Source organism: Lampetra fluviatilis, chromosome 9 (assembly GCF_964198595.1).
Source record: "Lampetra fluviatilis chromosome 9, kcLamFluv1.1, whole genome shotgun sequence".
Lineage (NCBI taxonomy): Eukaryota > Metazoa > Chordata > Hyperoartia > Petromyzontiformes > Petromyzontidae > Lampetra > Lampetra fluviatilis.
The window spans coordinates 15,274,160-15,302,132 of NC_136283.1; the positions used below are offsets into that span (position 1 = coordinate 15,274,160).

The window sequence follows — 27,973 nt, forward strand, 5'->3', positions numbered from 1 at the left end:
CCTTATCCTCCACGTGTGTCCGTGATCGCTGGGAAAACGTGACGGCGAGCATGCACGGTTGTTCACGCAACTCAAATAACATTTGTCAAGGAGATGTTTGCGTGTGCGAATCTTTCATCGTGTGTTTATTTCAAATAAACATTTTACAAATGACACACTTGATGACAAATCGAGGACAAACAACAGTAAATGCTAGGTGCACAGACACAAATATCCTATAAAATGTAATAGAACTCTATTAACAGAACCAAGGTAGAATTTCCATCGGAAATAGTTATATTCACATACAAACGTACCAGATGTATTGCAACATTTCAAACATGAAAAAATACGCGTTTAAAAAAAAGTTATACTCGTAAAATCACATTTAAACATACATACGGTATATAAACATTTCTCTACACAAAGAATAAACATTTGTGATGGATCATCACATGGTGGTGCTCTAGTTTGTGTGAGAAGCCACGTGCAGACAATTGCCACTGCTCCACCGCGATTATCAATTCATATATTACAGAACTCCTTTTATCCGAGACTCCTATTACCCACGGCCCTATTCTTCCTAATATCCGTGACTTCCCATGAGTCTGCAAAATGGCATCCCATTATCCGCCATATTTTCACAGGTCATGCATTGTATAATCCATGATTTTGTATTATTTTTAGTTATTTTTACTTGCTGCGATCAAAGTGCACAGGCAGCCACTCGCTGCATGAGACAACACACAGACACGAATACACTCAAAGATACATGGAGATACACGGATGGAGACAGAGAGAGACACAGAAGCAAAGAAAGACATGGAGATACAAACACACAAAACAATGAGATACGAAGAGACACGGAGACAGAGAGACAAGGAGACACACAGAAGAGGAAACACAAGACACAAAGATGCACACAAAAACAGACCCAAAGAGACATTGAGAAACAAAGACACGGATACCGAGAGAGGTGACACAGACACTAAAAGACACAGAGACGTAGACATGAAGACAGAGAAACGGAGGCATAGAGAGACAAAGAGATACACATGAAGACACAGGAACTGTAACACACATGATGATAGGGACAGGGAAAGGTGCTGTACAAAGACGGAGGCAGTGACATACGCACAGGCACACGAGACATCTTTGAAGACACGTACAGACCAACCCCTCCACAGCCACTGAAACACGACCGGCGTTATCGCGGAAAAGAGGAGTCGATGCTGCAATTTGATCCGATTATCCGCGGGTTAGACACGTTCTTACTGTACAGACAAGAGGAGTAAACTGCGGATAATCCGCCAGTCCCACTCTCCGGGCCCCACACATTGCCATGGATAACAGGAGTTGTATGTCGGCCTTGAATTAAATCATTCAGATTAATAGCGCGTGCACAATTCGCGTAGTGAGTTGCTCACACAGGACAACTGTGCAAGACATCGTATGTCGAACAATAGTTTTAAATCCACTGCAACTTGACATACAGGTGGAGGGCCCACGTGCGGATCATTTTAAATGTAACGCTTGCACTACATAAATGCATTTATTTGACAAGTTATAAAGTACACTATATAAAATATACATTTCTATTCGGTTTGTGAGTATGATAAGTTTCTTTGTAAAGACGTAATATATACACAAATATATTTTTCATCCAATAAAATCCCCAAATGGCTGTTAATCGAATTGCACGACTTGTACAGCAAACGCCCCCCCCCCCCTCTCTCGCAGGTTGAGCTATCGTGGTTTTGCGCCAAATTCATTGAAGGTGGCAGTTCGCCGATCGCCCCCCCCCCCGCGGCTCGGCCATTCGCGGTTGACCGCGAGATTCCTGCAACGCATCGTCACTGCGATGCTCGCGGCGATGCTGCCGCGTCTGAACAAACGCGGCGCCCCTGTTGTCCCAGGCCATGCAGTGTTCCCAGCCTCCAGTGAGGAGGCCCCGCGAGGTTCAGCCATACAATTTGTCTTCCTGTAGTGTGCACAATACTAGTCACGGATATGTGCGCAGCGTTGTATACACTACATCAATTGTTCTCATTCTATACATTTACCGTAAAAAGTTATATCGAACTGGAGAAAAATACAATTCGATATTACGTTCAAACTTCTTCCTATTGAGTGTTTGGGTTGATGTAGGGCAAGGGGTCGGCTCTGGAGCCGCATGCGTCTCTTTGAGGACTGCTTCGTGACGTTATTTATTAAGGGCCACCGTCTCGTATTCACTACGTGCGTTGCGGCTCTTCGAAAAAAAATACTTTTGTTATTTTGGTTGCCGGACCCTGATGTAGGTTAACATAAAACAAGAGGAGTCGTATTATGAACGCTGAACCAAATCCTCGTTTTCAGATTTGCCTTTGAGTTTGCAGATAGCGGATTTGCCGAATGCAGCTATTTTAAACAACTCCACCCCCCCCCCCCCCCCGCGACGGGCAAGGGTTTGCTGTACTCGAATAGAAACAAAATGGAAAGATGAAAACCCCGGGCGAAGTGACCACGAGGACAGGGTGGCCGAGCGAACAGAAACGCGAGCTTGGAGCGCAACGCAAACGTGAGCAACCCCATGCTCCCGACTCTTCCACTCAAAACGCGCCCCACCGAACGTGACAACATCCGTGGGACAAAGGTTCCCAAGCACGCGCACGCACACGGACGCATCCTCCGCCGTCAGTGGCACCCGCACTCCTCCACCACCATGTCGCGGTGGTGCATGACCCGCACGGTGTTCTCCTCGTGGTAGAGAATGCTCAGCGAGCTCAGGCGTGTGGGAATGCAGCACGGCGGTGGCACCTTGTCGGGCTTGAAGAACCTCAGCAAGCTCTACAACACAAGAGCAACGTTGCGGACGCTTAGGGAGGGGGAAACTCGCAGTAATGGTCCGTCGCCGTGGCGGCCACCCCAAAGGTGGCACAGCTGTCGGCCGGACGCGACGTATTTCACGCGGCACATGGAAGTCAATCGCGAGGGCCTCGTTCCGGTGAGCGATTGGTGATGATTATTATCGTTGAATCTGACTATTAAAGCAAATGGAGTAACTAACGCCGAGCAGGTGGCTCCATGCAATAATGAAAAAAAACTCAACGTATTCGTCAATAACACTGCCTTAAACGTAAATATATATAATAGGTGACGTACAGGGAAATGGCACTTCTTCATAGCACATACATTCATAGCACAACTGCCAACACAGCATCACCAAATAATGAGTTACATTTCCATGCAAGAATGGGACTTTAGGCTTCGAAGATGAATATCTACAAAAAGCAACAAAGTGTGCCTACTTTATGTGCTAATGACAAGTGAAATATTTTATCTGGGCTCGTGAATTAGTCAACTGTACACAAGATCCATTGCACACATGTAAATCGTTCCGCTCACAAATACTGCGTTGCATTATTGCAGTATTGTGTTTGCCAAGCCGACGTTTTACCAGTGGCGCAGTGAGAAAAGCATTGCAACATCAGCCAAACGACCTGGGTTCAGCAATGGTGTTATGTGCAACCAGAAGTTAGTGCTGTCAGTGACGAGGGAACTAAATCCAGGTTGCCAGCTTTGTAGTGAAGTGAAACTATGGTTCTCCCCAATGCCAAAACATCCTAAAATAGGAACCTGGTGTGGTATGTAAGCCTCTGCACCGGGAAAGACAGAGGCATCAAGGCGCTGTGTTAGTCGCACTAAATAGATGTTTGTTAAAAGCACTTTCCCCAACATTTTGCACCGCTGTATTTGGGGATTTATGTACTGAAAATGTCAATAAGGTGTGTTTGTAATTGTCAACAACAAATGGGCAAATTTTGTACACATGTTGGATGTGTCTTTGCAGTCCATCGTAAATTCTCATGATAAATAACAACTCTCCATGTAGGAGGTTCTATAGAGGGAGTACGGAATGACTACATAATCTTGCCTTGCTCTTCTAACCCAGGGGGGGAAGCTTAAAGTCGACAACTATACATATAATATAAATACAGCTGGTATAGATATTCAAAATACATAACAACCGTCATTCATCACAGAGTGGAGGTGACGTCACCACCCTGCTTGTGCACCTTGGGGTCACGTGCAGTGTTCAGAATCGGAAGGCTCATCGGCAGGAGATTACGGGACAGACCCAGATGCCATGGGTTCACAGGACTGAGATAACTGACACCTGTGCTGGAGAGTGCTTAATACGCTGTTGTGTAAAGTCCACGGGAGTACGTGTTCGTACGGCCCGTGTGGACCTGCCAAGCGCTGGGGCTGCATGCAATCTCGCGGTGAGTGCGGCTGGAGCCCGATAAAGACCCTACTCTGCACGTGCTTCGGGCTCTGTGCACCCAGAAGGCCGACACATGTGTAATGCGGGCGTAAACGACCTCCCGGAAGTGACGTCATGGGGGGAGGAGTTACGTCACGTGGGGGAGAGGGTAAGGGTCTATAAGGGGGGTAACCGGAAGCAGTCGGGAGTGATCGGGGACTGGGAAAGTGAGAGGCCACGCAGGGCGAAGGGTGAGGAGAGAGTGGCGAGGTCGCCACACACCCGCAGCACGAGGATCGGCACCGTCGGCCAACGGTGACCGACCCCGGGGCAGCAGGAGCAGCGAGGAGGCTACAGAGAGCAGCGGGTCTGCAAGGGAGGAGTCGGGCAGCAGGGGTCTGCACGACGTGACAGCAGCGGGTCTGCTAGGAGGGAGTTGGGCTACGTGAGCGACAGCAGCCTGGGCTGCAGAGCAGAGAGTATATAGGGGAGTACCGTGAGGGAAAAGAGATCGAACCCAAATAAAGGACACAGGACAGAGAGAAGCGTCCGAGTCTTTTATTACACATGGACTCCTCGGAATGCAACCAACGGCACGGCGCTGGCACCACTTGTGTGTGCAAGCATGCTAACTCTAGCCTCCTCCGCTCGACGATCCGACCTTCAGGGGGCAGCCTTGATTCAAAGGTCTTGCTTGGTTCAAAGGCATTTGATCAAAGTTCTTGATCAAATGCATTAATCAAAGGTCTCGATCAAAGTATTCCAATCATACATACCAGCAACAACAACGCCAACATCAGCAGCAACAGCAGAGGAAGAAACGACAGCAGCAACTGAAACAACAGCAGCAACTGCAACAGCAACAACACCTTGTGCTGGCAACGCTGTGACTTATGCTTTCCGCTGCTGCTGCCCGGCTGCATGCGACCGGGCCCGGCTCTCGCGTGACTTCGGCTGAGCGAGCCGAGTCGTCTGGTCAAGCAAAGCTTCCCCTCTTCCCTGGACAATGTGGGGCCATACCAGGATCTTCTCTTGGCTTGGATCGACAAAACCAATTCTATTTTACCCAAACGTCGCCGATACCGCAGTGAGAACTCCCCAGTAGACTCGTCTGAGTATCCAACGTGCAGAAGGGAGTGCTCACTCGCCGACTTTCCGGTTCAAACTGCTCGAATTCCACACCGCGCTGTGCTACGATCTGCTGTGGAAATGCTGACCCCCTACCCGACCTCGTTCATCGCTTGTTGCAGTGCCTTGCGCATGGTTGTGTTGCAGATCTGGTCAGTTCTTCTTCCGCCCCGCATCCCACATGATCGTGGAAGAGCGCCTTCATCACCACACTGCTGCTGATGTCAGGTATCGGAGCCAAATCCCAGACAAGCGTTCTTCAACTTTGGATTTTTCAGCGCACGCTCCATAGTCACGAGACGGCGCTGATCCACGATTTGATCGATGATTGTGGACTTGACATATTGGCCATTTCCGAAACCTGGGTATATAACGACTAGTCGGATGTAATTAAGCGTGAGGCTGCACCTAACAGACACGCTATTGTACATCAGCACTGTCGCAGAAAGCCTGGCACAGGCAGCCCGCACGACGGTGGGGTCGCATTGATTCACCATGAAGACATTGCATCAAAGTCATTAGTGACTCATTAACAAACACATTTTTCAAGCTGCTGCTTCAGAAAATAACGAACAGCATGTGGGGGCTTGTGATTGCTGTCATCTATCGATGGCTGTCTTCACCACTGTCGGAATTATCTTCCGAGTTTTCTGGTCTTCTAAACTGTGGGTCACTTGGCTCTAGCTACATCATCTGTGGTGACCTGAACTGTCTCGAAACCGACCAGTTCTTGTGGTAAAATCAACAGCAATCTCGCCTTAATTATCGACAGTCACAGTTTAACCCGGCACGTCAGCGGTGCAACATGTCGCTCGGGAAATATTCCGGATCACATTTTCACATCCGCCGGTGCCGTAACTGTGATCGACGTTTTCGAATACGTGGGTATTTCAGATCACAGTCTCGTGATGTGCAAAGTGGCATGACCGATTATTCGCCTACCCGTCACAATGACATCATACAGTACCGAGGCTGGAAACGACTGAGCTACGATGCTTTCCGTCAGAAGATCTGGTCATTATCGGTGCTTCTAAATCCTGCATCGACGGTTGATTAATTTGCAGCTCAATTTGAAAATTACATCACTGCTGTTCTTGATGAACTAGGTCTCTGCACAGTACTTGTGAGATTCTTCGCCAATAAAATTGTGACTATCAAGTCAGCAGTTTATAACTTGAAGGCAACGCATGCTCCCGGTCTGTCAACTGAGTTTGATCAACTTGGAACTTATGTTCCAGGTTTATCACCAACGTCGGTGGCAGATGTAACGATGATTGCACGTCGCTCGCACTGCTGATTGTCCACCTGGCAAATGTTTTGTTCAGCGAGGGGCTGTTTCCCAGACCAGTTCAAAATGGCACAGGTAACACCGCTCCTGAAAAAAGTTGGCTTAATCAATAGTGACCCCGCAAACTATCGCCCAATCTCAAACCTGAGTACGATTTAAAAGGTTATAGAGCACCTTTGTCTGAAGCGGTTACTTCCACATGTCACTGCGATGGGCAGATTTAACCCATTGTGGTCGGCATACCGGTAATTTACAAAAGAGGATTGATGTCTAAGTACCAGAATAAGCGGAACTCACCTGTGGCGTCTTCTGACAACGATGAAGATGAGACTCAGGACCTCCTAACAGCCCCGGGAACCAAGGTCCCGGTTATTGAAGCCGCGGTGGGAGAGTTGGCTGCGCCAGAGATGGTGGGACCAGCAGCAACCTCTCTGAAGCAGCAGCCCAAAAAGGGCTGGCACATGGTGGCGGAGAAACTTGAGCTGCTGCGGGCAGTGGTCTCGCAGTTGACGGCGCTCATTACGGCAACTACGATGGCGGGGCGGACTGCACAGACCTCGCCGGAGAGGAGCGACCAGGCGCCGGGGTTCGGTGTTCTGGCAAAAATGTCCGCTGGCACGACGGCCGCCATTACATGTGGCGCGCAGAACACGAGGCCAGAGGCCGCCATTACGCGTGGCGCAGGAGAGGTGCGGCCGATAGCCGCCATTTTACGAGCCGGGCATGATTCGCCGGAAGCAATGCCCGCCGCTGGAAACGGGGAAAGAAGAACCGAACGAACTCGCCGATACCTCCTCTTAGAGAATTTGTCGCAACAGGGGGCGATTGGAGTGCCTTCACCTGGCGGTTTGAAGCAGCCTTCCGGTCGGTGAATTGGACTGAGGAGGAGGCGCTGAAAGCTATGCTGATGGCTTTGGACGACGACGCTCTTGCTGTCTTTAGGGCCATACCGGCTGCAAAGAAGACTACACTTCAGGGTGCTTATGCTGAAATGGTGGAGGTGTACGAACCGCCTTCTGACTCACGCAAGAAGTTTCTGCAGTGTAGGCGAGGGGAGGGCAAGATGCCTCTCGCCTACCACAGCGCGTTGTTAGCACTGGGAGAAGTGGCGTACCCCGCGATGGACCCGAAAGCCCTCGACTCACTTGTCATATAAATAATGTTGGGGCTCGCATGAGAAATGAGAGTTGTCTTCCCGGTGAATGACGAAGACGAACAGACATCCCGATGAGCCGCCAGATGCCTTTCTCAAATGGCGGCACGGACTGGAGACCCCAACCGGGATTGTGTGCCGGATGGGTGGTCACCACAGAATGCTGTGATGCAGCCGGCCATGGTCCTGCCGTCGGATGAGGATGTCGCAGCTGCGGTCCCAGTGTGGAGTCGGAGTCGTGGAGATGCCACGCGGCGTTAGAGGAGCTGGAGACCGCATGAGGAAGAGGATCGGATGCTGTGGAGGCCCTCGCTTACCTGCTTTCGCTGCGGCCAGCCGGGGCATTTTTCGCGCGGGTGTCAGAACCTTCCTCGAGCCCTGACGATGACTCTGGTGCCCCCGGCTCTGGCGATGGCTGCATCTCAACCCCAAAAGGCGAGTCGCGACACATCAGACACCCGGCCCATATTGCAATCACAGACATCTAGGGGTTCGAGGGTCATCTCCACCTAGCATCGCACACACATTAACGCCGGGTGGCAGAATTTTGTTATACAGGGCTGGCCTAGCTCAAGCACACAGTGGAGGAAACTGGCGTGGCAAGTGATTGCGGCTGCTGCGGGTTCCTTGGTGGTGTTGGGTTCTACTCAGGGAATTTAGGTTCAAATTGGCGAAATCGCTGTTGCTTGGCCTGTGCTGATCTCGAAGACGCTGACGATGCCCTGCCTTTTGGGCACTGACTTTTTAAGTAAGATGCCCGTTAAGATCCTGGTCGATCAAGGCTGTTTGGAGATGCATTGTCCCGCTTGCCTCAAGGGGCGAGCTGTGCATGTTTGTCCGGTGCGGGCCATTGTAAACCTCCGGCGGCGGGATCTACTGCCATAATGACAGCGCTTGCGGGGGGAGAGCTTGGCGAGGTGGTCGCGCCGGGTGACAGTGTTTTGCACCTTACGCGCTGAGTGGAGGCGGTTGCAAATGGAAGATGTGTCCCTCATGGCCTTACGACATCGAGCTGAGTTGAGCCACAAGGTGTCTGCTCTCACCGATGGGCCGCGACCGGTCCTTCAGGAGGGCCTGTTGATATTAAGGGAGGATGTGTTGCACCGTTGTCGTGTGGTAGTCCCCACCGCACTTCGAGGGAATTTGACTCGGGTGGTGCACAAAGACAAACTGTTGCATCTCGGGGTATGGAAGACGTTGCTAACGTTGCAACGTGATTATTATTGGCAGGGGATGTCGAGCAACGTGTACCACTTGGTTCAAGGTCGCATGGAGTACGCACGTAGGAAACCACCACTGAGGAAGTCCCAGCCTCCGCTGCAGTCCATTTCAGTTTCGCGGATTAACGAGTTGGTCGCGCTCGATATGCTTGGGCCCTTTCCGGCCACACAGAGGGGGAATAAGTTTATCTTAGTGGGTGTTGAATATTTTTCATGATGGCCTATAGCTTGGCCGCTGCCCGACCAGTCGGCAGCTTCGATTGCTGAGGCATTTTTGCACGGATATGTTATGGACAAAGGGGCCCCTGATCAAGGGCAGAATTTCTCTTTGAAGCTACTGCGTAAAGTTTGTCATGCGCTGCGCACTAGGACGATTAGAATGTACCCAGATGGATGGGATGGTGGAACGGCTACATAGAACCCTGACGTCCATGCTCTATCAGGCGGTTAACACGGCTCAGACTGATTGGGATTTGCATGTTCCGGGCGTGTTGGCCGCGTATAGGATGGCCCCCCACGCTTCCACGGGATTTTCGCCGTTCTTTCTCATGTATGGGAGGGAGAATGAACCTTTTATGGAGGTTCAATTAGGGTTGTCAAAAGAAAAAGGAAGCTCAAAATTGCCTACACCCTTGCAAATTACGCTTGAATGCGTTTCGGCAACCTGGGAAGCAGCCAAAGTAAACACCACCAAAGCACAGGCGGCTAATGAACAGAATGCGAGGAAGCGTGACCACGTACTGCATTGGTCCATAGGTGACAAGACGTGGTTGCATTTCCTGCAAGTGCCAGTGTGTACGTCCCCTAAGTTACATTGGCCACGGCATTGCCCCATGGACGTGGTCGAGGTCAGGCGGCTGCAGTGCATACGTGTACAGGTAGGCCGTCACTCTTGGTTTGTTCAACCATCGCGATTGAAGCCATTTGTTCCTCCTTGAGCTGACGCCTCATCTCCAAACTGTGTACGGCCAGTGTCTGTTGTGTCCGACGAGCCGGGGAAAATGCTTACGGAGTGCGTGCATCAGAAGGATTGTATTGTGCCGCTCACAGCTTCCGAGCCCTTGAAGGTTGACGGATCTCGAAGTCTCGCCGAACGCGACGAGTCGCCTGCAGCAGCAAGGGCCACAGCACCTGTGAAGCCAGATATGGAACTGACTTCTCCGGGTCTCCCGGTGGAGCCCACATCCCCTGCGCAGAAGGTGAAGATTGTTCCCGCGGACGGGCCAGCATCGAGAACTGGGTCTAAATGTTATAGATTCCGATAATAGGAATGTCCCTGTGTGTGTGTGTAGGAGGGGGTTGGGATCGATTTCGCGTGTCTTGTGGAGATTTTTTTCCTCTCCTCTCTTGTCTTCCCGCTCGCCCTCCTTCGCTTCTTCCCTTACCTTCTTGGCTTGCTGGTCAGAGTTTTTTTAATTGGGGTTTGTTCTGCCTTATTAAAAACTAAGACAAGATTGTTGTTGTTTATTCGTTTTATTGCGGACCTTATCTGCCTTACCTGGAAAATTGTTGTTAATATTAGCTGGGACGGCTATCTTATATAGGGGGGGAGGGGGCTGATGTAATGACAGGGTGACACCTGCTGGCCTGGAAGGGTAATCATGGGTATGGGCAAGGTTATGTAACAACTAATCAGAAGGGGGGCATATCTGGGTTAAAGGTAAAATGTGGGATTAGTCGGGAAGCTCCGGGAACCTGCTTGAAGGTTCTGAAAGGGGCGTGGCAAGAGGTGGACCCCAGCCGCGCCTGGAGGGATATAAGGGGGAGCAGACCCAAGGTTCGGGGTTGTTACTGTGGGGTTCCGGGTCCTGACTGCGTCGCTGCTCACCGTCATCTCTCTCTGTCGTCCGGCCACATGTAAGATCTTAAGATCTTCTGCACGGCTCCCAGCGCCGTCATCGTCACACTAGTCAGCCAGCTATGTGGTTGAATGTAGGCAATGGGACTGTGAAGGAGGTCGGCTGTGTGTAGCTAAGTAGAGACGTAAATATATATTACCCAGTGTTGTGCCCAGTGTGAGAAATAAATAAGAAGAAGCCCTCTACACGTCGTGTCTCGAAAGTCGCTCATTACACATGCATACATTGTCATCTGGGACGAATGTGGTGTCCATGCGACTCTCATCACCAGACACATGGTGGATGCGGCGAGTCGTGGGCAACACATCAGATGGCAGGATTCCAAGCTCGCCAGCTTGAGCTGACAATGCACTGCTCTTTCAGCAGCTGCTGTTTTGTAATAAACTGCCAAAACGTCTGAAGATATCGATGCTTAGAGGGATCGGAAGACATAATCATGCCCCAAGTCGCACTTCGCTGCAGTTCAACCACATGACTCTTTAGAGACCGCGGTATATCCGGCCCGAAGACAAAGTGGGAAGGCAGGTTGACCAAGGACAATCATCCTCACCAGCAAGCGTCACGACCCAGTGCACCCAGAAGCAATGGCATGGCACACGCCACGGCTGGAGATGCGAGGAAGCAAATCCATCTTCAATCAACCAATCGGAGATTTATAGCGCGCCATACATACGGGTGCGAGAAAGCAGTTCAACAAACAGTACTTACATGTTCATCAAAAAGGCTGAGACAGAAGCGAGGATTACACTGAGAAAATTAAACTAAACGTGAGGAGCAGAAGAGAAAACAAATGTTTTTAGTCTGCTCTTGAAAGCACCGACTGTCACGGCTGACCAGACTTTAGTCGGCAGACTGTTCCAGATGACCAAACAGCAGCTTTGACAGTATTGTGGACAGATCCTTCGCCTCTCCATTATTTCTTGGGGGGTCGCTCGTCCACTACAACAGACGCCTGGGTGCAAAAAGAGTTGTGGAATCTGGCTGTCGCCTGTCATTCAGGCCTTAGCCACCTCTTTCAGCAGTTTCCGCCCATCTCTTCCAGCAAATACCAGGGTGGAGCACTCGCCCACAAAAAGACAAGCGGGTCCTACAATACCAGGGTTCAGATTCATTCAAGGTGAACAATGGGCATGCATCCAATAAACCTAAAGGACGCCTTCCTACAGGCGCGGTCACATACTCGTATCTGGACGACCTGCTCATTCCTGCGTCGTTCAAGATGGGACGATGGGAGAGCAAGCACCATTTTGGCCATGCTCGGCAATCTCGATGGGAGGAAGAAACTCCACCAGGGGCATGCTCCAGACCATGCAGCGCCTGCTGCACGTGGGCACGGACATCTAGACAGACAGCTTGCTGTGCCTAGCCCAGGGGTCGGAAAATCTGCGGCTTTAAGCGACTGTTTTGTGACGTGTATTTATTAAGGACCACCATCTCGTATTCACCACATGCATGGCGGCTCTTGAAATATCGAGGGTTTTTTTTACCGAATTCGAAAAAAATGTCTCTTCTTGTTATTGCAGTTGCCAAGCCCCCGACTTAGCAAAACATTAACGGCCCTGCGACTGAAAGGCAAAATGCTCGCAAGAATACTTTATGTGCCGTGGGAACAGCAGAGGTCAGGGACATCCTCATCCTTCTGAACCATATGGCTTGCACTATACATAGAGCTGCAATATATAGAGAGAGCTTATATAGATTTGCAATATACATAGAGCTGGTAGAGTTATGGAATATATATAGAGCTGGCATAGTCGAAAATGGGCAGTACTGCATTTATGTATTTTCTAAATTTTAACTATTATGTACGTGAAATCGATGTTTCCTCAGCCACACACTGTATATACCTCCTAAAATACACTTACTGGTACACAAACTTTCAACAAAGCATTTCCATACCACAATTCTTGGTGCACAAACACAAAAAATTAGGTCATTCATTATTCCAACTGCCTTATCACCTAATACATACAACACAGAGACAGTTTGTGACATCTTTCCTCAAAGCAGATCACCCTTTTCATAGCAGTGCTTAGTATTGAATTTGGTGATGCTTTTTCTATTTAATTCAAAAAAAATATCTGAAATTAACCATTGTCTTACTTGGTACAGGAGAACTATTCTTATCCGTTAACCTATTACCCACAACTCTCCTTACCCGAGGGAGCTTTAGCATCCACGGATATTCTATTATCTGCGACCCTATGATTTCAATTGTCTATGATTATCCACGATATTACCCTAAATGTTTACATTTGTCGTTTATCCACAAATGTTTCAATATTGGGTGCTGCAAGTTTCTTTGTTGAGGGAATTTAATAGACATTTATTATAGCGTGCATTCGAGGCAGATTCAATCTCATCAGACACACGTGAAGACACACGGGAGACACGCGAAGAGACGCGATGATATAGAAACGCAAGAGATGAAGACAGAGACAGGGAAACACGAATTTTCGTCCGTACGTGGGCCTGGTCAAGACAAGCCACTTCAAGGGGTGATGGACGGTGGTCAATAAAAAAAATGGCGTGGCAGCCAAAGATCGCAATGCATCAGGGAGGATGTCCACCAAGGGAATGGATCGATGAAATCGGTGGATGGGTTGCTGCATCACAGGTTCGAGAAAGGTGGCAGCAACTTGGAGAGCCCTCCATCCAGCAGTGGATCTACCATGGGGTTTCGCTCACCGCACTATAAACCCACTCACGTGCAGCACCAGCGGTGGTGATTATCTGAACCGGTTCTGGGCCTCACCTAGGTTGACTTTACCTAGGTTAGCCTTAAATGAGTACCTGGTAGGGAGTGCAAACATCAACAATGGGGAGACAAGGACGGCCGGTCATGGTGGTGGGCACACCACCCCCTCGTGCGCTGTGTCGGCCTTTGTAGGTAAATAAACAAATATACTCCTCCTTCACATGTCTGTCCCTCCATATACAAAGTAAAGTTATTACATTCCATTAGTGGCGCTGGCTTGGAGCACTTGGTCCAACAGTCTGTTTAAGGCTATCTTTGTCTTTGTGAGTGCGTTAATGATTGTATATGTTGCATTAATTAGCGCGTGAATGAGTGTATCTGCATTAGTCCACTTGTCTGTTTTCAAGTGATTGCCCCCCCCCCACACTCATCCACGCACACGCACAAACAAAATAAAAGGTCCCCCTATAGCCGTAACAGACTATTGGGGCAAGTGCTGTTAGCGAGCACCTATGAAGGCCAGCACGGCACATGAGGGGGTAGGTGGCCAACACCATGCCCGGCCACTTTTGTCTCTCTAGTGGTGATGTTTACACACCGCACCAGGTACTCATTTGAGGCTGAGTCGGCCTAGGGGAGGCCCAGGACCAGTTCAGATAATCGTCACAGGTGTTGGCCGTGAGCGGGAATCAAAATCGGGTCACCGGGTTCGTAGCGCAGCGTGCTAACTGCTACACCACTGCTCCCCACACACGTACACACTCACACTCTCATGTAAAGATAAAGCTCCCTGGCATAGGATTTAAAATACTTTTGGGCACAAGTGCTGTTAGCAAGCACCTATGAAGGCCTGCACGGTACATGAGGGGTTGGTGGTCAACACCAAACTCGGCCACCTTTGTCTCCCCAGTGTTGTCTTACAGACTGCACCAAAGACTGATCTTGACGTGAACTTGGGTCAATGAGTTCGGAATTCAGTGCGCCAAGCACTGCATTACGACTCCCCACACACACAAAGACCAAGATCCCACATGCAGCCTTTAACAGACTGTTGGGGCAAATGCTGTCAGCCAGCCCCACTGATGGGATGAGTAAAAAAAAGTTGTTTTATTTATTTTTACGTTGAGGGACAGATATGTGAAGGCGGTGTATTTGTGTATCACCTATGAAGTCCGCAGCAGCGCACGATGGGGCTGGTGGGTCCAGCACCATGACGGGCATCCTGGTGTCTCCAGTGCTGATGTTTACACACTGCACCATGTACACCATTTAGGCTGAGCCGACCTAGGGGAGGGGTAGGACCAGTTCAGATAATAAATATGGTGTTATCCACGATTGGGAATCGAACTCGGGACCCCAGGTTGATGGAGCAGTGCTTAACACCGTGGTCAAGCCACGGATTAATGGAGTCCTCCCCCGTGCCAACGCCACCACCTCTGACAATCTTGGATGCGACAATCCGGCCAGCGCCTGCACATGAAAACCAAGGCCGTAGCCATTTGTCAACATTGGGGGGGACCAAATCTTCCAGGGGTCTGGGGGTCCCAACCCAGAAAAATATCTAAATTTCCTGCCTAAAAATATTAAAAAAATTCACTAACAAATGGGATGGACTTTTTATTTTATTTTTTACAATAATGTTGATTGCTCTGTTTTTACTTTTTTTACCATTTCTTGTTTCATTGTATGTAATGTTTGAGATTAGGGATTAATAAAGTACAACCATAATCATGTAAAGATACATCTATGGATTGATTTATATGAAGACAAGTCCAGATATTGTGCCAAGGTTTAGCAAATTGTTGTTTTTATTTACACAGCATAGCTATTATTATTACGTTTTTTATATACTTATAGCAATATATTGGGGGGAAATTTTGAGCATATTTGAATATTGGGGGGGATGTGGGGATGTGTCCCCCCCAATATATATAATAATAACGGCCTTAATTAAAAAATCTCAGGACTTCATCTCCTCACCGGATATTCCCTTGGGTGCGTTCCATTCTGTAGCAGCCACTCAATTATTTGTATCGCACATCATCCCAACTCGCCATGATGCGTCCTGCCCAAGCCCACTGATACCAAAAGTATGTCTCTGTGTCGTGGGTCTTTGTGCCTCTGTGTGTCTTTCAATCTCCGTTTCTGCGTCTCTCCTCGCATCTTTCAGATCGACTGAAAGGCACAGGGGCCTCAACCTCTGATTTCAATAGGCTCAAATAGGCTTTCAAGAAATGTTTAGGATCAGAGACTTTCAAATCAAATTACACTGAAAACTCAAACATGTCTTCAAAGCAGCTTTGATCCGAATATTTATTTCATCCTAGTCACGTGATATTCAAGTCAACGCCACATCACCAAATAATTGGCTTTATCTGGTGATGCTGTGGCTGCCGCCTTTTTCAGCGGTGCACAAACAATATATATTTTTATCCACGCATTTCGTCAAATAACACCGTGGCTAACACCGTGGCCTTAAAATGCAAAGTACATAAGAGGGGACATTTCTGGCAATGCCACTCCTTTGTTTGCACGTGATGAAGAAGGGCCATTCCCAAAAAACACCAACTATCACACATTTCCTTTGAAGGCCACAGTGTTATTGATTAATGTGTTGAGTGGTTGTGTTACGTGTCCAAAAGGAATTTGAGCGATTGGCAATCGTTGTCCTCTCTGTTTCGGAATCATGGCTGCATGTCCTTTGTCTGCATGCAGAATAACCACATTATTTTCCTGCCTCAGCCCTTTCATTGCCACTGCCCGATATTCTAAATGCGAGTCAGAATCAGAATATCCATTCATACTGAAGGAATCCGATGCTCTATTAAGCTCTTTTTCCGCCCCAGTTGGGGCGGATCAGAACTTTACAACAACAAACAATACAAACACAATAGGAGTGCAAAGTATAGGAAAGGTAAGAAAATCACCCAAAAAAGGTTCAAATTAAACGATTGTATTTTACCAGGTAAAGCCCACTGAGCTATTCACTTCTTTTTCAGAAGCGACCTGGCCACAAATGATAGCACAACAAATTGCCTTATCATGTGGACATTTATAGCATAAAAAATATTCTAAATAATATAGACGCATGTTTCTAAATGTGGAGGAACTAGCTCACCTGCTGAACAAACACCACATACAGGCAGAACACCACCAGCCGGTCAAGACCCCTAGGTCAGACCTAATGAGGGTAAAGTCCATCGAGATGAGCGGAGCAGGGTGGTTGATGGCGTACATCGCACAGACTGCAAGTCGCTACATTGGATAAACAGGGAGACGACTGGAGGACAAAATCGATGTATTGAGAGGGGACTTTGAAAAGTCAGCAGTTTATCACCGTGTGTTCAATCAAGAACACAACTCTCGCAACAAAGGTATCTGTGTAAATGATGGTAACCCCCACGCATAGGCAAGAGGAGGCTTCTAGAGGTATGCTGGCCTATCAGTCAGCTTCGTGTAGACCAAGCGAAGCATGTGACTCGCATCCCACCCCAAGGAAGGTGCCGTAGCCCAGTGTGCTATGACTCCACTCGAAGATTGATAGGGCTTGTCATGGACAGAAGCTTAACCTTCAAGCCCAACATAAAACAGATCTATGAACGATCTTGGGCAACTCAGCTGATGTGCTGCGAACTGCCGCCCTTTCGATGATCTGCTCAGTGGCAGAATCACTGCGCCCCAGCCTGGTCCAGGAACTCGTACAAAAAAACAGCCAGATTCACAACTAAATAACGTGATGCGCATCGCAACCGGAATACTGAAACCAACACTGATCATCTGCCTCGCTGTTCTGACGACTATGCTGCAACCAAATGTCCGCAGAAATATGCAAACTGCAATGAAGTTTACACTTTTTCTTGCCAACGACATCCACCTACCCATCAAACAAGACCTGAACAGTGTAGCTCACTGCCGACTCAGGTCCCGATCCCCCCTCCGGGATCGTTATGTCGCCATCCTAGAATCTCACCCAGATCCGGAAGAACGCTGGCAAACAGAGTGGAACAACGAGGAGGTTCAGAATAAACATCTCATTGGAGACCCAAACATCATGCCTCCTGGCACTGAAATTCCTCAAAGACACGGGTGGCGTAAGCATCAACTGCATCATTACATCAACAGGCTGATGTGCACATATCCTTCCTAAATGTAAAATGAATGTCAAGCCACGCAACCCAAACGATGGACAGTTTAGTCAGCCACTGTAGACTGCACTCCTTAAACATAGAAATAGCAAAACTGCACGAATCCCCTCCTGATGCCATCTCGTGGCTATTAAACCTCAACATTGCCATTTAGCTCCTGCACATATTGCCATAACTAAGACTATTAATAGCACATTACACCCACATAAGTCAAGACATTATGTAAGCTTCTCGGGCTGGAGTACCGAATGGCTGTATAAATTGTGTAGGCCAAAATTTGTCCCATTTCTGATTCCCTAAAGTATTTATGAAAGGGGATTGCATAAATGTATCTCAGAAAGTAAAAGCAGTCAGGGCCATGCTTTATTCCGCCATTACTCATGCCCATACACCCATGCTCTCATAAACACAAACAACAAACAACAGCCGCCATTCACCACTAAGTGATGTTGACGTTACCACGGTGCATGTACCAGGCTAGGTGCATTTTTAGGTCACATGCAGTGTTGAAGGCTCACTGACAGCAGGTCACGGGACAGACTCCAGTGTTATGTGTTAACTGACTGAGATGATTGGCAAATACACCACCTGTGCCCACTTGCTGCGCTTTAGCCACCTGGTGCTCCGTTCATTGTTGTGAGCATCACTCCTCTGCCCTCCGTTGTCGTTGGAGGGCGACTGGCTGCAACTGCCCAGTAGCGTCCTTCACGAGGCTCCTCCACAGAGGAGGATCTATACACCGCTGATACCAGTCTTTGACAAATCCACTCAGCTCAACATCCTCTTGTGACACATTCGCCCATATCCTCTCTAACCCGTGTTGCACCCGTTTAGTCACCTCTATCTAGCCAAACAAAATCTGCCTGGGTACGCGGGGCTGGACATGCGGGCTACATACCTATGCCAATGTAGACTCGCTTGCCGGAGGAGCTCGCTGATATGTCTAGGTATTTCAAGGTTCTGTGAAACTCTCCCAAAATTTAGCCTGGTTGAACCCAGGATGAATCAAGTGAGGCTAGCCTGCATGTTTTGAACCTGTGCAGATGTTCCTTTGATCGAATCCAAGTTTTTCAAGCATAGAAAAAGGAGGGCATATTTGTGGCCAAGAAGACCAGAATATTCGTATGGAGCATCAGGCCGGGCAGTTTCAACTGATTCGAAGTGAGACATATGCTCCTCCACTCTCTCCACAATTGACCCATCATCAATGGGAAGTGGAGGGGGTGGAGTGTTTGTTGACACAAAATACCCATCCAGGTGCCACCTCTTAGTGACATTCTCAAGGTTCAACAGCTGAGTCTCCAACTCCTTCTTGAGAGTGGGCAGCAATTACCAGATCATTAGCATACATAACACCCATGTATTCGTACCAGATGTAAATTCATCTGGTACAGCCATGGGAAGCTTCTCGAACTACATAGTCAAAAAATATGTTAAATAATACAGGAGCCAGAGGACATCTTTGTTACAAATTTACACCGGCCTGCCCACCGTCGTGAAAGTCTTTAATGATCATAAGCATGCAGGTCATATTCTTGGTATCATAAGCCTTGACCAGGTCCATAAAGCAGATACGCAAGTGCGGAGATGTAATTCCTGTTGAAACTCCTTCCAAACTATGTCGTCGGTGCAGGACCGCCCCATTTTGAAATCACATTGGGGCTCTGCAAGCCTTTCCAGAGCATGCCTGGTAAATCTTGAATACTCAATCCATAGTTATCTGCCATTGTTGCACCCACAGATAGGAGTACAATCACAGACAACCCCTGGGGACTATAGCATCTGCGATATGGTCCTCTAAATTACTGCGGATGAGAGGAGTTCTCCTGTCTGTTACAAAATAATCAGACAATGTGCCTCCTTCATATTTGTCCTTCCACATAAAAGTATTCGCATAAAATATATTATGGTGATGCGCACCATTGATTACTCGACATGTAACCCAATGTCTGCTTCACCCCTGCAACTCATGACAATGGTGGCTGTGATTGGGCCCGAGTGAGGCTCACCGCGCGAGTCTCGATGGTACGTGTATGCATATTGAACTTCTTTAGCACCGGACATAGCCAACTGTGGAGGAGCGGAATGGTGATTGTGATGGGCTCACCTGCATGTACGCATGGTTGGTGGGCTGGAAGCGCTCACCCACAGGGGATGGACACGGGCCCTCGCAGCGGTACGCATTGAATCTCTTCGGCTGAATCACCCAGGCATCCCAGCCGATCTGCTCAAAGCTCATGTAGAAGTCCACCCGGTGGCACCACGGCTCGCCTGCTACCGCTGCGGTGGAGAAAGGGAATGCGTCAACACTGCTACATTCTTCGCTGTGTCATGGCCCTGTGAATTATTTCAGGTCCAGCTGAAATCAAGCACTGGGTTCACGGAAGAGTTGACAGAACTGTTTCTGAAATACTATTTTTTTTATATACATACTGTAAAGAAATGTTTTCCAGAGCCACACTGACCAATGACGAAAAGGGCAGCAGTATACTGAAGCGTGATTTCTTTAAACATCCTTCATAGTCGTAACAGGGAAATAAACAGAACATACTCTGAAGGGCCATGGCCCAACACATCAGCCTCGACTATTACATGTTTTTGTTACCATCATCCTCCACGGTCCATCCACCGCTGGATGAAGGTTTCCCTGCACAGACTGGAGTAGGTGGCACGTGACCATTAGCCACAGCGAAAGGTTTGGTGAATGTGGTGTGCCGGGTAGAGTAACATTTGGTCCTGTCTCCCCGTCAAGCCCATGTATACAACGACCTCCATCGGTAGGCCGCACACAATGCGTGCCACCACCCAAGACACGTACCTCTGCCCTGCTGGCCCCCGTGCCCTCCCCGCAGTCCGTCCTTGCGCCCGTGCACCGCCGCATTTGCCCCTCCTCCGTGGCCGTTGCGCTTGTGCCGCCGGCTGCTCGATGGCGCCTCGTCGGCGAGGGGACTCCCGCCCCGAGCCGGCGAGCGCCACTCGTCCGAGAAGAGCGGCGTGTGCGGCGTGTGCCCCAAGGTGTGGTGCAGTAGCGAGACGCTGCCGCGGCCGCCCTCCGCCTCGTCGAGCCGGGAGAACACCACCATGGTGGCTGGCTCCTCTGCCTGCCTCGACATCCACCTCCTGTGCGGGCGCGCCCCGGCATCCGTGAAGTTGTTGCGCGCTCTAGCCGGCTGTAGCGGGCTCCGAACGGCATCGACTCCACCACCGGCGGCTTCGAGTCCCCTGTGGCCATCGGTGGTGAGAGAAATTCGCTCGGTATCTCCCGGCTCCTCGCCGTTCCTCGCATGTCCCCCCGCCCAATCGCGGCTGGCCGGGACGGCGAGCAGCAGGTACCTTCTGAGGATGGCCGTCAGGTGCCGGTGGTGAAGCCACTTCCTCAGGTCCTCCGTGAAATCGACGATCCTCCACGCGGACGCGGCGGCCACACCGCCACCGCCGCCGCCACCACAGTGGAACTTGGGGGTGGTGAAGGATCCGACGAGCTGATCCGCAGGCTCCTCGCCGAACACGGGCGGCGAGGTGTGGTAGATCTCCACTGAGCAGGTGGGCCCGCGCCTGGTCGACTCGTCCTGCGCCCGCGGCGGCGGCCGAAAGCGGATCTCGGCGAACTGGAGTGTCTCGTCACCCGGCACGGAGGAGAGGTCAAAGTTGAGACGCCACCCGCGCGATGTCTCCTGTCGTCCTGGCCGGGGTGGAGACACGCAGGACCGGGGACGGGCCAAGTGGACAGGAGACGTACGCACATGCATCGACAAGTTCCCCGAGTAACGATCAAGCAGCCCATGGGGCTGGTGAGAGAGCGATGACATCGCCATAATATCAACGACGCAACTCAACACAGCACCGTAAATACATTGCTAAAACTCTCCTGGATTACACAATGCAATCATCAGCGTCGTTGTGAAGAATATTACTCCCAACGTAAATTAGGGGGAAATGTCTCTTTAATATATCTCTCCGCATAAAGAATACGTGTTTGTTTTACAACCCTTTAATAAATCACATTGTATCATTATACTCCCAACACAATAATGCATCCATAGATCCTATACTGTATTAAATAAATACCTTGAATCACAGACGCATTAGCATTCTATCGCAATGCACGTGCATAAATTGTTCATAAAGTTCATGAGCAAGACAAGAGGACAGCGCACGGCTTCTCTCGCGACGCTCCCAAGGGCCTCGCCCGTTGTGGAGATGGAGCAGTGACGTCAGCTCATACGCTAGCCTTCATCCAGCACCGGATAGATCAAGTCTGACGACGACAATTGTATGCAAATGTCTATTCAAGGAAGCGCGCTGCACGCCTGGGGGGGCACCCCCTCGGCGAGTGCGCGTCGTGGATCCGTCACGTCGCTGCTTCTTCCCAGGCACGCACGACACGGGGCATGTGTGAGGTTACGGGGTGGGGGCGGTGGAAGGAAGGAAGGGGGAGGGGGGGTGGTGGTGAGTCGCGTCCAGGTGACAGCTCGTAGGTGTGCAGGGGCGTGAGGCACGCCGCCGCAGCAGCACAAAGGGGCCCTCGCGAGAGGAGCCACTCACACACACACGCGCGCACACACAAAATAATGAGGAGGAGGAGAAAGGAGCCGCTGCCCAGGAAGGAGACGTCGCCGTCACGTCGTCACTGGACCCCCCTCGCCGACCGAGACAATGGCGAGGAAAAAAATGTCTCGGAACATCCCCACACGCGCGCGCGGCGCGCACCAATACACATCACCGCGACGCCTAAAGACCCGGGCGGAGATGGTTCCCCGCGCAACGGAGCCAGACGCAGGCGTTGGAAGCCGCCCTAATCTCTAGCCACCCCCACCACCAGCAGCCACGATTCCCCTACTAGTGGGAGGGGGTAAATGGGTAATAGGGGTGGATGGGTAGTAGGGGTGGATGGGTTGTAGGGGTGGGTGTGTAGTGGAGGTGGCTAGTGGGGGTGGAGGTGGGTAGTGGGTGGGTGTGTAGTGTGGGTGGGTGGAGGTGGGTAGTGGAGGTGGGTAGTGTGGGTGGAGGTGGGTAGTGTGGGTGGAGGTGGGTAGTGGGGGTGGAGGTGGATAGTGGGGGTGGGTAGTGGGTGGGTGGGTGCTGGGGGCTCTTTCGGCATCACGGCGTCCAGGCACAGGGGCGCTCCCTGCGAGTGGGCGCAGTGAACCAGCGCCTCCGTCTTTAGAAAAACTCCAACTGCTGGCTGGCTACTTGCTCAACCCCTTTGTCAGTCACGCTTGTGGGCCTCGAAAGAAAATCTGTAATAGGCGACGTTTCGGGAAAGTGGCCCCTGCAGTATGCACGTGTTTTTTACGGCAATGGCACACGTGCTTTGTGTGATGTATGCGGTGAACTTCTTTTGCGCCGTACGTAGCCAGCAGCGCTGAATCGGAGGTGCGAAATGCTCGCCATGAAGACGCGTTTGGAAGGATGGGCCATTGGTATCAAGCATGTACTATGATGAAGGGTCATTGCCCGATACGTCGCTTATTATAAATATGTGTTCTGATTTAAGGCAATTGAGGTTAACGAACGCCTTGCTGCTTGCACATTGGCCGCGTTGACTCTTTGATGACGTGCATTTCACAACTCTGTTTGAGGCCCGATGGTTCCTGCGCACCGCTGTGGCCGTGTTCGCTGTCGCCTTTAAACTCAGAGTGCTGTGATCGTCACTCTCTCTCACACATCTCGCGGAACACTCACATCTTAGATGGCGAGGGTTCGGCGGATGGAATGCCAGGGGTCGAGCGGCGGCATGCTGTTTCGCGCACCCCGACACTCGATTTCGCGGTGCCCGGCCACAGCTCACATCAAAGGCGCCCAGAGCGAGGTCAAAGGCGTCCAGAGCGAGGTCAGCTGACGCGGCTGAAGTCTGGCACAACAGTGGCCCACAAACTGACGACCCGTGCGAGGCCTGCATCCAGCAGTGGATTAGCCAGACGGTGGTGGAGAAACACCTGTGCTCGACCACCGTGTAGGCGAGGCTTGGTGGATCACGCAAACGTGAAACTCATCTGCCGTGTGCGTCGCGGAAGGAGCCATACGCTTGACTCGCCACGGGAAGCCAGTACAACCAACAACTAGACTAACACAGTACGCATGTTGAACTGTTTCCCTTACATTCGTATTGGATGGTCTTGCTCACTCGCGCGTCGTGGGCTTTCCTCCGGGTGCTCGGCTCTCCTCCTACCGCCCAATTGTCTGAACGCGTCTCCGAGCTTGGCTCATTGCGTGACTCACCGCCGCCTGGCTCCTCCAGAGTCTCTCTCTTGTCGGGAACGAGCGATTACTGTGTGGGCCGACGCTTTTCAAATTTAAATGTGTGTACGTTGAACATGTTTCGGAGGCGCGCGAGCAGAACAACAAACTAAACACAAGAAAGCAGTTCTCAAGAAGTTCGTTTTCGTTCTAGATTATTTAACAGTGCATCATAGCTCCAGTGGCTTCCTAACATCGGAGGCAAGAGCATTCCAGACGGCCGCAGGATCGCGTCGTCTGAGAGCGCCGCGCGATGCGGTGACCACCGCCTTTGTTCGATGGCTGAGCCAAAAGCCGCTGTCGCGAGCATGAACGAAGTTCGCGTGATGATGGTTTATGCTCCTTTACGAGATCAGCGAGGTATTGTGGTTCATTTCTGGCAATGATTATATCGACACGAAGCGCTGTAATTTTCGAGTATAACATGTTCAGAAGTGTATTATTATTCGAGTAAAAAAAACGTTGAGCTCCGGAGCTCTTTTATAACGGTGACTGCCAGAAGACAGACACGGCAGCGACAGTCACTGTGCGTTGAACTTCTTTCGTACCGTACGTTGCCAACCATGCTAATCGGAGGTGCGGGAGGAGGACAACACCGATTGATGATGGAAGGATGATCAGGATGGGACGGCACCGATGGTTAAAGAGTGATGTGTTGACTGCTGCTGCTGTGGTCGAGGTGGTGTTGTTGGTGAACAAATTAATTAATAATAATAATAAAAATGAAGTAATTCAAACAATATGATTTTTTTTAAAGTACCTACTTCACAATTGCATTGTGTAACTCGTGTGTCGGATTAATAATAAGCAATAGCTTATATACAAACCAATTTTGATGAACTATTAAAAGTCATCAACCGTTTTACTCGTTCTATTCAAATTTCACAAGTTACATACAAAAATAAGTTTCACAATCGTGAACACAACAACACCATCGTACTGAGGAGAGGGTGTTTTGGGATGGAGGAGTTGACGGGTGAGGAGATGAGGGAAGGCCACGTCCCGAACCGACGGACAACACAGCACTGTGACACAATGCACGTGTTGGTAGCATGGAGTGAAACGCGCACACGCTGATACACTGACTACGTGTGCACGTATACACAAGGCTTTTGTCACAGAGGTTATCATTAGTTTAACCGAACTTACTAGCCGGCTATCCGAGCTACTGTAGTGCTGTATTCAATGCTGATAAATACGCGTAGCTCAAACATTCGCTTTGGTTATTTAAAATTAGATTTTTTTTTCTCAAACTATTTTATATTTTAAGTTAAATGTTTATGTTTGACCGCAAAGGGCCCACGATTGAGTGTCCACTACCCCCGTTCAAAACGTCTTTCGCACCGTACGTGGCCGACCGCGCTCATCGGAGTGTGCGACGGACGGACACCAAACCGAAGGCAAGTATCAACCCCATCCATTCCTTGCGCTGCTCCCTTGCCCGTGTTGGCTACAGCATGGCGAGAAAGAACGTCAGCATACGACACGACGATATTCATCCATCGCTGCCATAGTCTGCGACCCCGACGGTCGACGGAGTGTCAGCTCAAGGAAATCAGCCACAGGCGTCGGTGCGAGAAGCAGCGAGCGCGCTGTGTTGCGTCATTCACTTATTGCACAATAACGCGAAGTCGCGTGCTAACGTACGGTGTGCACCAAAGACAAAGATCCCCCGTATAGCCTTAACAGACTGTAGGGGCAAGTGCTGTTAGCGAGCACATATAAAGGCCGGAACGGTACACGAGGGGGTGGGTGGCCAGCACCATAACCGACCGCCTTTGTCTCCCTAGTGGCGATGTTTACACACCGTACCGCGTGTTAACGTACGGTGTGCACCACACACACAACACACATGTCCGATAGTCATATGCAGCCGTCTGTAAGTAAGAGATCCCTACTGCTCTACACACATCCGCGCTATGTTCAAAGAGTGTTGGTGAGGAGATGTGGGGGGGGGGGGTGAGTGGGTGGGTGGGTGGGTGGAGGGGGGGTCGAATCGAGGTGCTGTGCTCGCCAGTGCAGGGGAGGGAGCGGATGACACCTGCGGGCTCCCGTGCCGAACGTTCCGGTTCGGACATCAAAAGCACATCGCGCGCCCCCGAGTGCGTGCCGTGGCGCTCCGTGTGGGGTGCCACGCGCGTGCTATAGGGAAGCGACCCGTCGCGTTCAGGTCCGTGAGAGTGTTCAGATGAGCGAGAGTGTTCAGTCTTTATTTGGAGCTTTCGTGACTGCAGGAATTACTCTTTGCTTCTTTCGGTAAAGTCACGTATAAAGATAAAATATTATTTAATTCATTATTTTATCTTTATACGTGACTTTACCGAAAGAACCAAAGAGTGAGAGTGTTCAGGTTTGTGAGAGTGTTCAGGGAGAATGCGGATGCCCCCAATATCCTACTCGACGCCAGTAGCGCGCGTGAACAACATGCCATGTTGGGCTTTTGCACCTTTTTTTACAGGTGCAGCGGCTGAAATGACTTCCTAATATAATATACAGTAAATTGATAACGCCGCTGCTGGCGGAAGGGCCCATACGAACGAACTAGGGAGTACTGACAGTCGTTGTTTTCTTCACGCAGTGTGAGGTTTTGCCACCCGGGTGGCAGAGGTAGCAAGCACCCATAATTTACCCCACCACGCAACACTCCGACCAAAAGATTGTGCAATGACTAACCTAAATCATCTCCATGCTCAATAAATCACCGTATGTATGTGTGGTCACCCCCACTCTGAATGCCCCCCCCCCCCCATCTTATCCCCTTGTGAAAACAGACGCTGCTCCGTTTAGCATCGTCGGTGGCCTCTTATAGCCTCTCCCTACCCTCATCGCTCCATGCTCGTTTCTCCTTCCATCTCTTTACCTCCTTTTCCCTTTCCCGTAACATTCTGTACCCCTCGGCTCTACACTCCCCTTTCCGCGGCGTGCCACGGGTAACAACGTTGCTGCCAGTCACGCCAACATTAAGTTGTTAAAGAGCATTTAAGGTAAATCGATGGCGCAAGTGGGTGTGCTCCCGGCGATACAAGACAAAAATCACGTTCATGAATCCCGCTAGGCGTTTGAGTACGGACATCAAACGTAGTTCATGAAGGAAAACCCCCGAGATGAAGGCGATGAAAGACGCAACTTGCAGTGCTTTTTAAAAAGTAAACTTCAAACGAATGAAAATCCAGTACTTTCCGAAATTTCGATTCAGAAAACAAATATCTGTTATCAATTGCAAGAAACATTTACAAATAAATCACCCGGCAAAATGAGCTCATACGCAATTGCATTCCCTCCTAGGCCCTGGATATGGCATTATCAATTACATAATAACCTCCAGCTTTAAATGTACCCTGCAAAACCCGGAATGTATTGAACACCGTCACCCACACCAATGCGACTGAGATCGCCAGTCTCAAACCCTGGACCACAACGCGACTTCACCCGCCGTTCTACCAATTGATTTCTCGATCTATGAGTGCCTATGCGAGGAGCGGTGGTGCCGTGCCAACGCAGTTTCACAAAACGTGTTTGCACCGACAGCCGAGCTTCGGTTGTGGAAATGCGCCGTTGTTTTCTGGTGGATGTGCGCCCTCGAATCGCCCGTGCAGCCACTTACCCTTCGCTGGAATGCTGCGGATTGTGTCCGAATTCCTGGGCAGCGCAGTCTCGGCAGGTGTCACCCCGAGACGCTTGTCCGACCTCAGCTTTCGGTAGAGCTCTAGCATGTATCCTGGGGGGCGCAGAGGGCTGTGGGGGTGCGCATGTCTCGGCGCCGTGCCCCCCACGTTCTCCATTTCCTTCAGCCTCACGCTCGGGTTAGCGAGCAGCCCCATTTGGACCCCCGACATTAACCCCTCGAATTCACCGGCATCCGATCGGCCGGCGATGCAGCACCACAGCAATGTGGCGAGCGAAATGATATGTATGGATTGATCATGAGGAAGCATTCTGTGGTGGGGGGGGAGGGTTTCTCGTATGCCTAGCGTGTTGTTACCTAATAGCGCTCCAGCTGGCGAGCCCTAATATATA

The 27,973-nt window shown here is 50.2% G+C and overlaps 1 protein-coding gene across 3 annotated transcripts; it reads right to left on the minus strand.

Moving 5' to 3' along the window:
• Window positions 1-23: 23 nt before the first annotated feature.
• Window positions 24-27,973, minus strand: LOC144934250 (nodal homolog). 3 transcript variants are annotated; one of them, XM_078859898.1, is made up of 5 exons: window positions 27,561-27,973; window positions 21,050-21,398; window positions 20,535-20,938; window positions 19,862-19,996; window positions 24-2,808 (listed from the first exon to the last, which is right to left on the minus strand). In XM_078859898.1, exons 1-5 carry the CDS (start codon window positions 27,889-27,891, stop codon window positions 2,306-2,308), a joined length of 1,722 nt encoding a protein of 573 aa, XP_078716024.1. In that variant the 5' UTR covers window positions 27,892-27,973; the 3' UTR covers window positions 24-2,305. The 3 variants fall into 3 exon arrangements, with proteins under 3 accessions (XP_078716024.1, XP_078716025.1, XP_078716026.1); XM_078859899.1 differs by having other exon boundaries at window positions 2,570-2,808; window positions 19,824-19,996; window positions 27,561-27,967; XM_078859900.1 differs by lacking the exon at window positions 24-2,808 and adding an exon at window positions 14,709-14,855 and having other exon boundaries at window positions 19,824-19,996; window positions 27,561-27,970.

Excerpts from the sequence above, each read along its gene's own strand:
- LOC144934250 (XM_078859898.1), bottom strand. The coding sequence starts at position 27,891 with ATGCTTCCTCATGATCAATCCATACATATCATTTCGCTCGCCACATTG. Across the intron at positions 21,399-27,560 it reads CCGCAGCATTCCAGCGAAGG|GACGACAGGAGACATCGCGC; the intron begins GTAAGTGGCTGC and ends CACCCCGGCCAG. Across the intron at positions 20,939-21,049 it reads CTGACGGCCATCCTCAGAAG|GGGACTCGAAGCCGCCGGTG; the intron begins GTACCTGCTGCT and ends CGATGGCCACAG.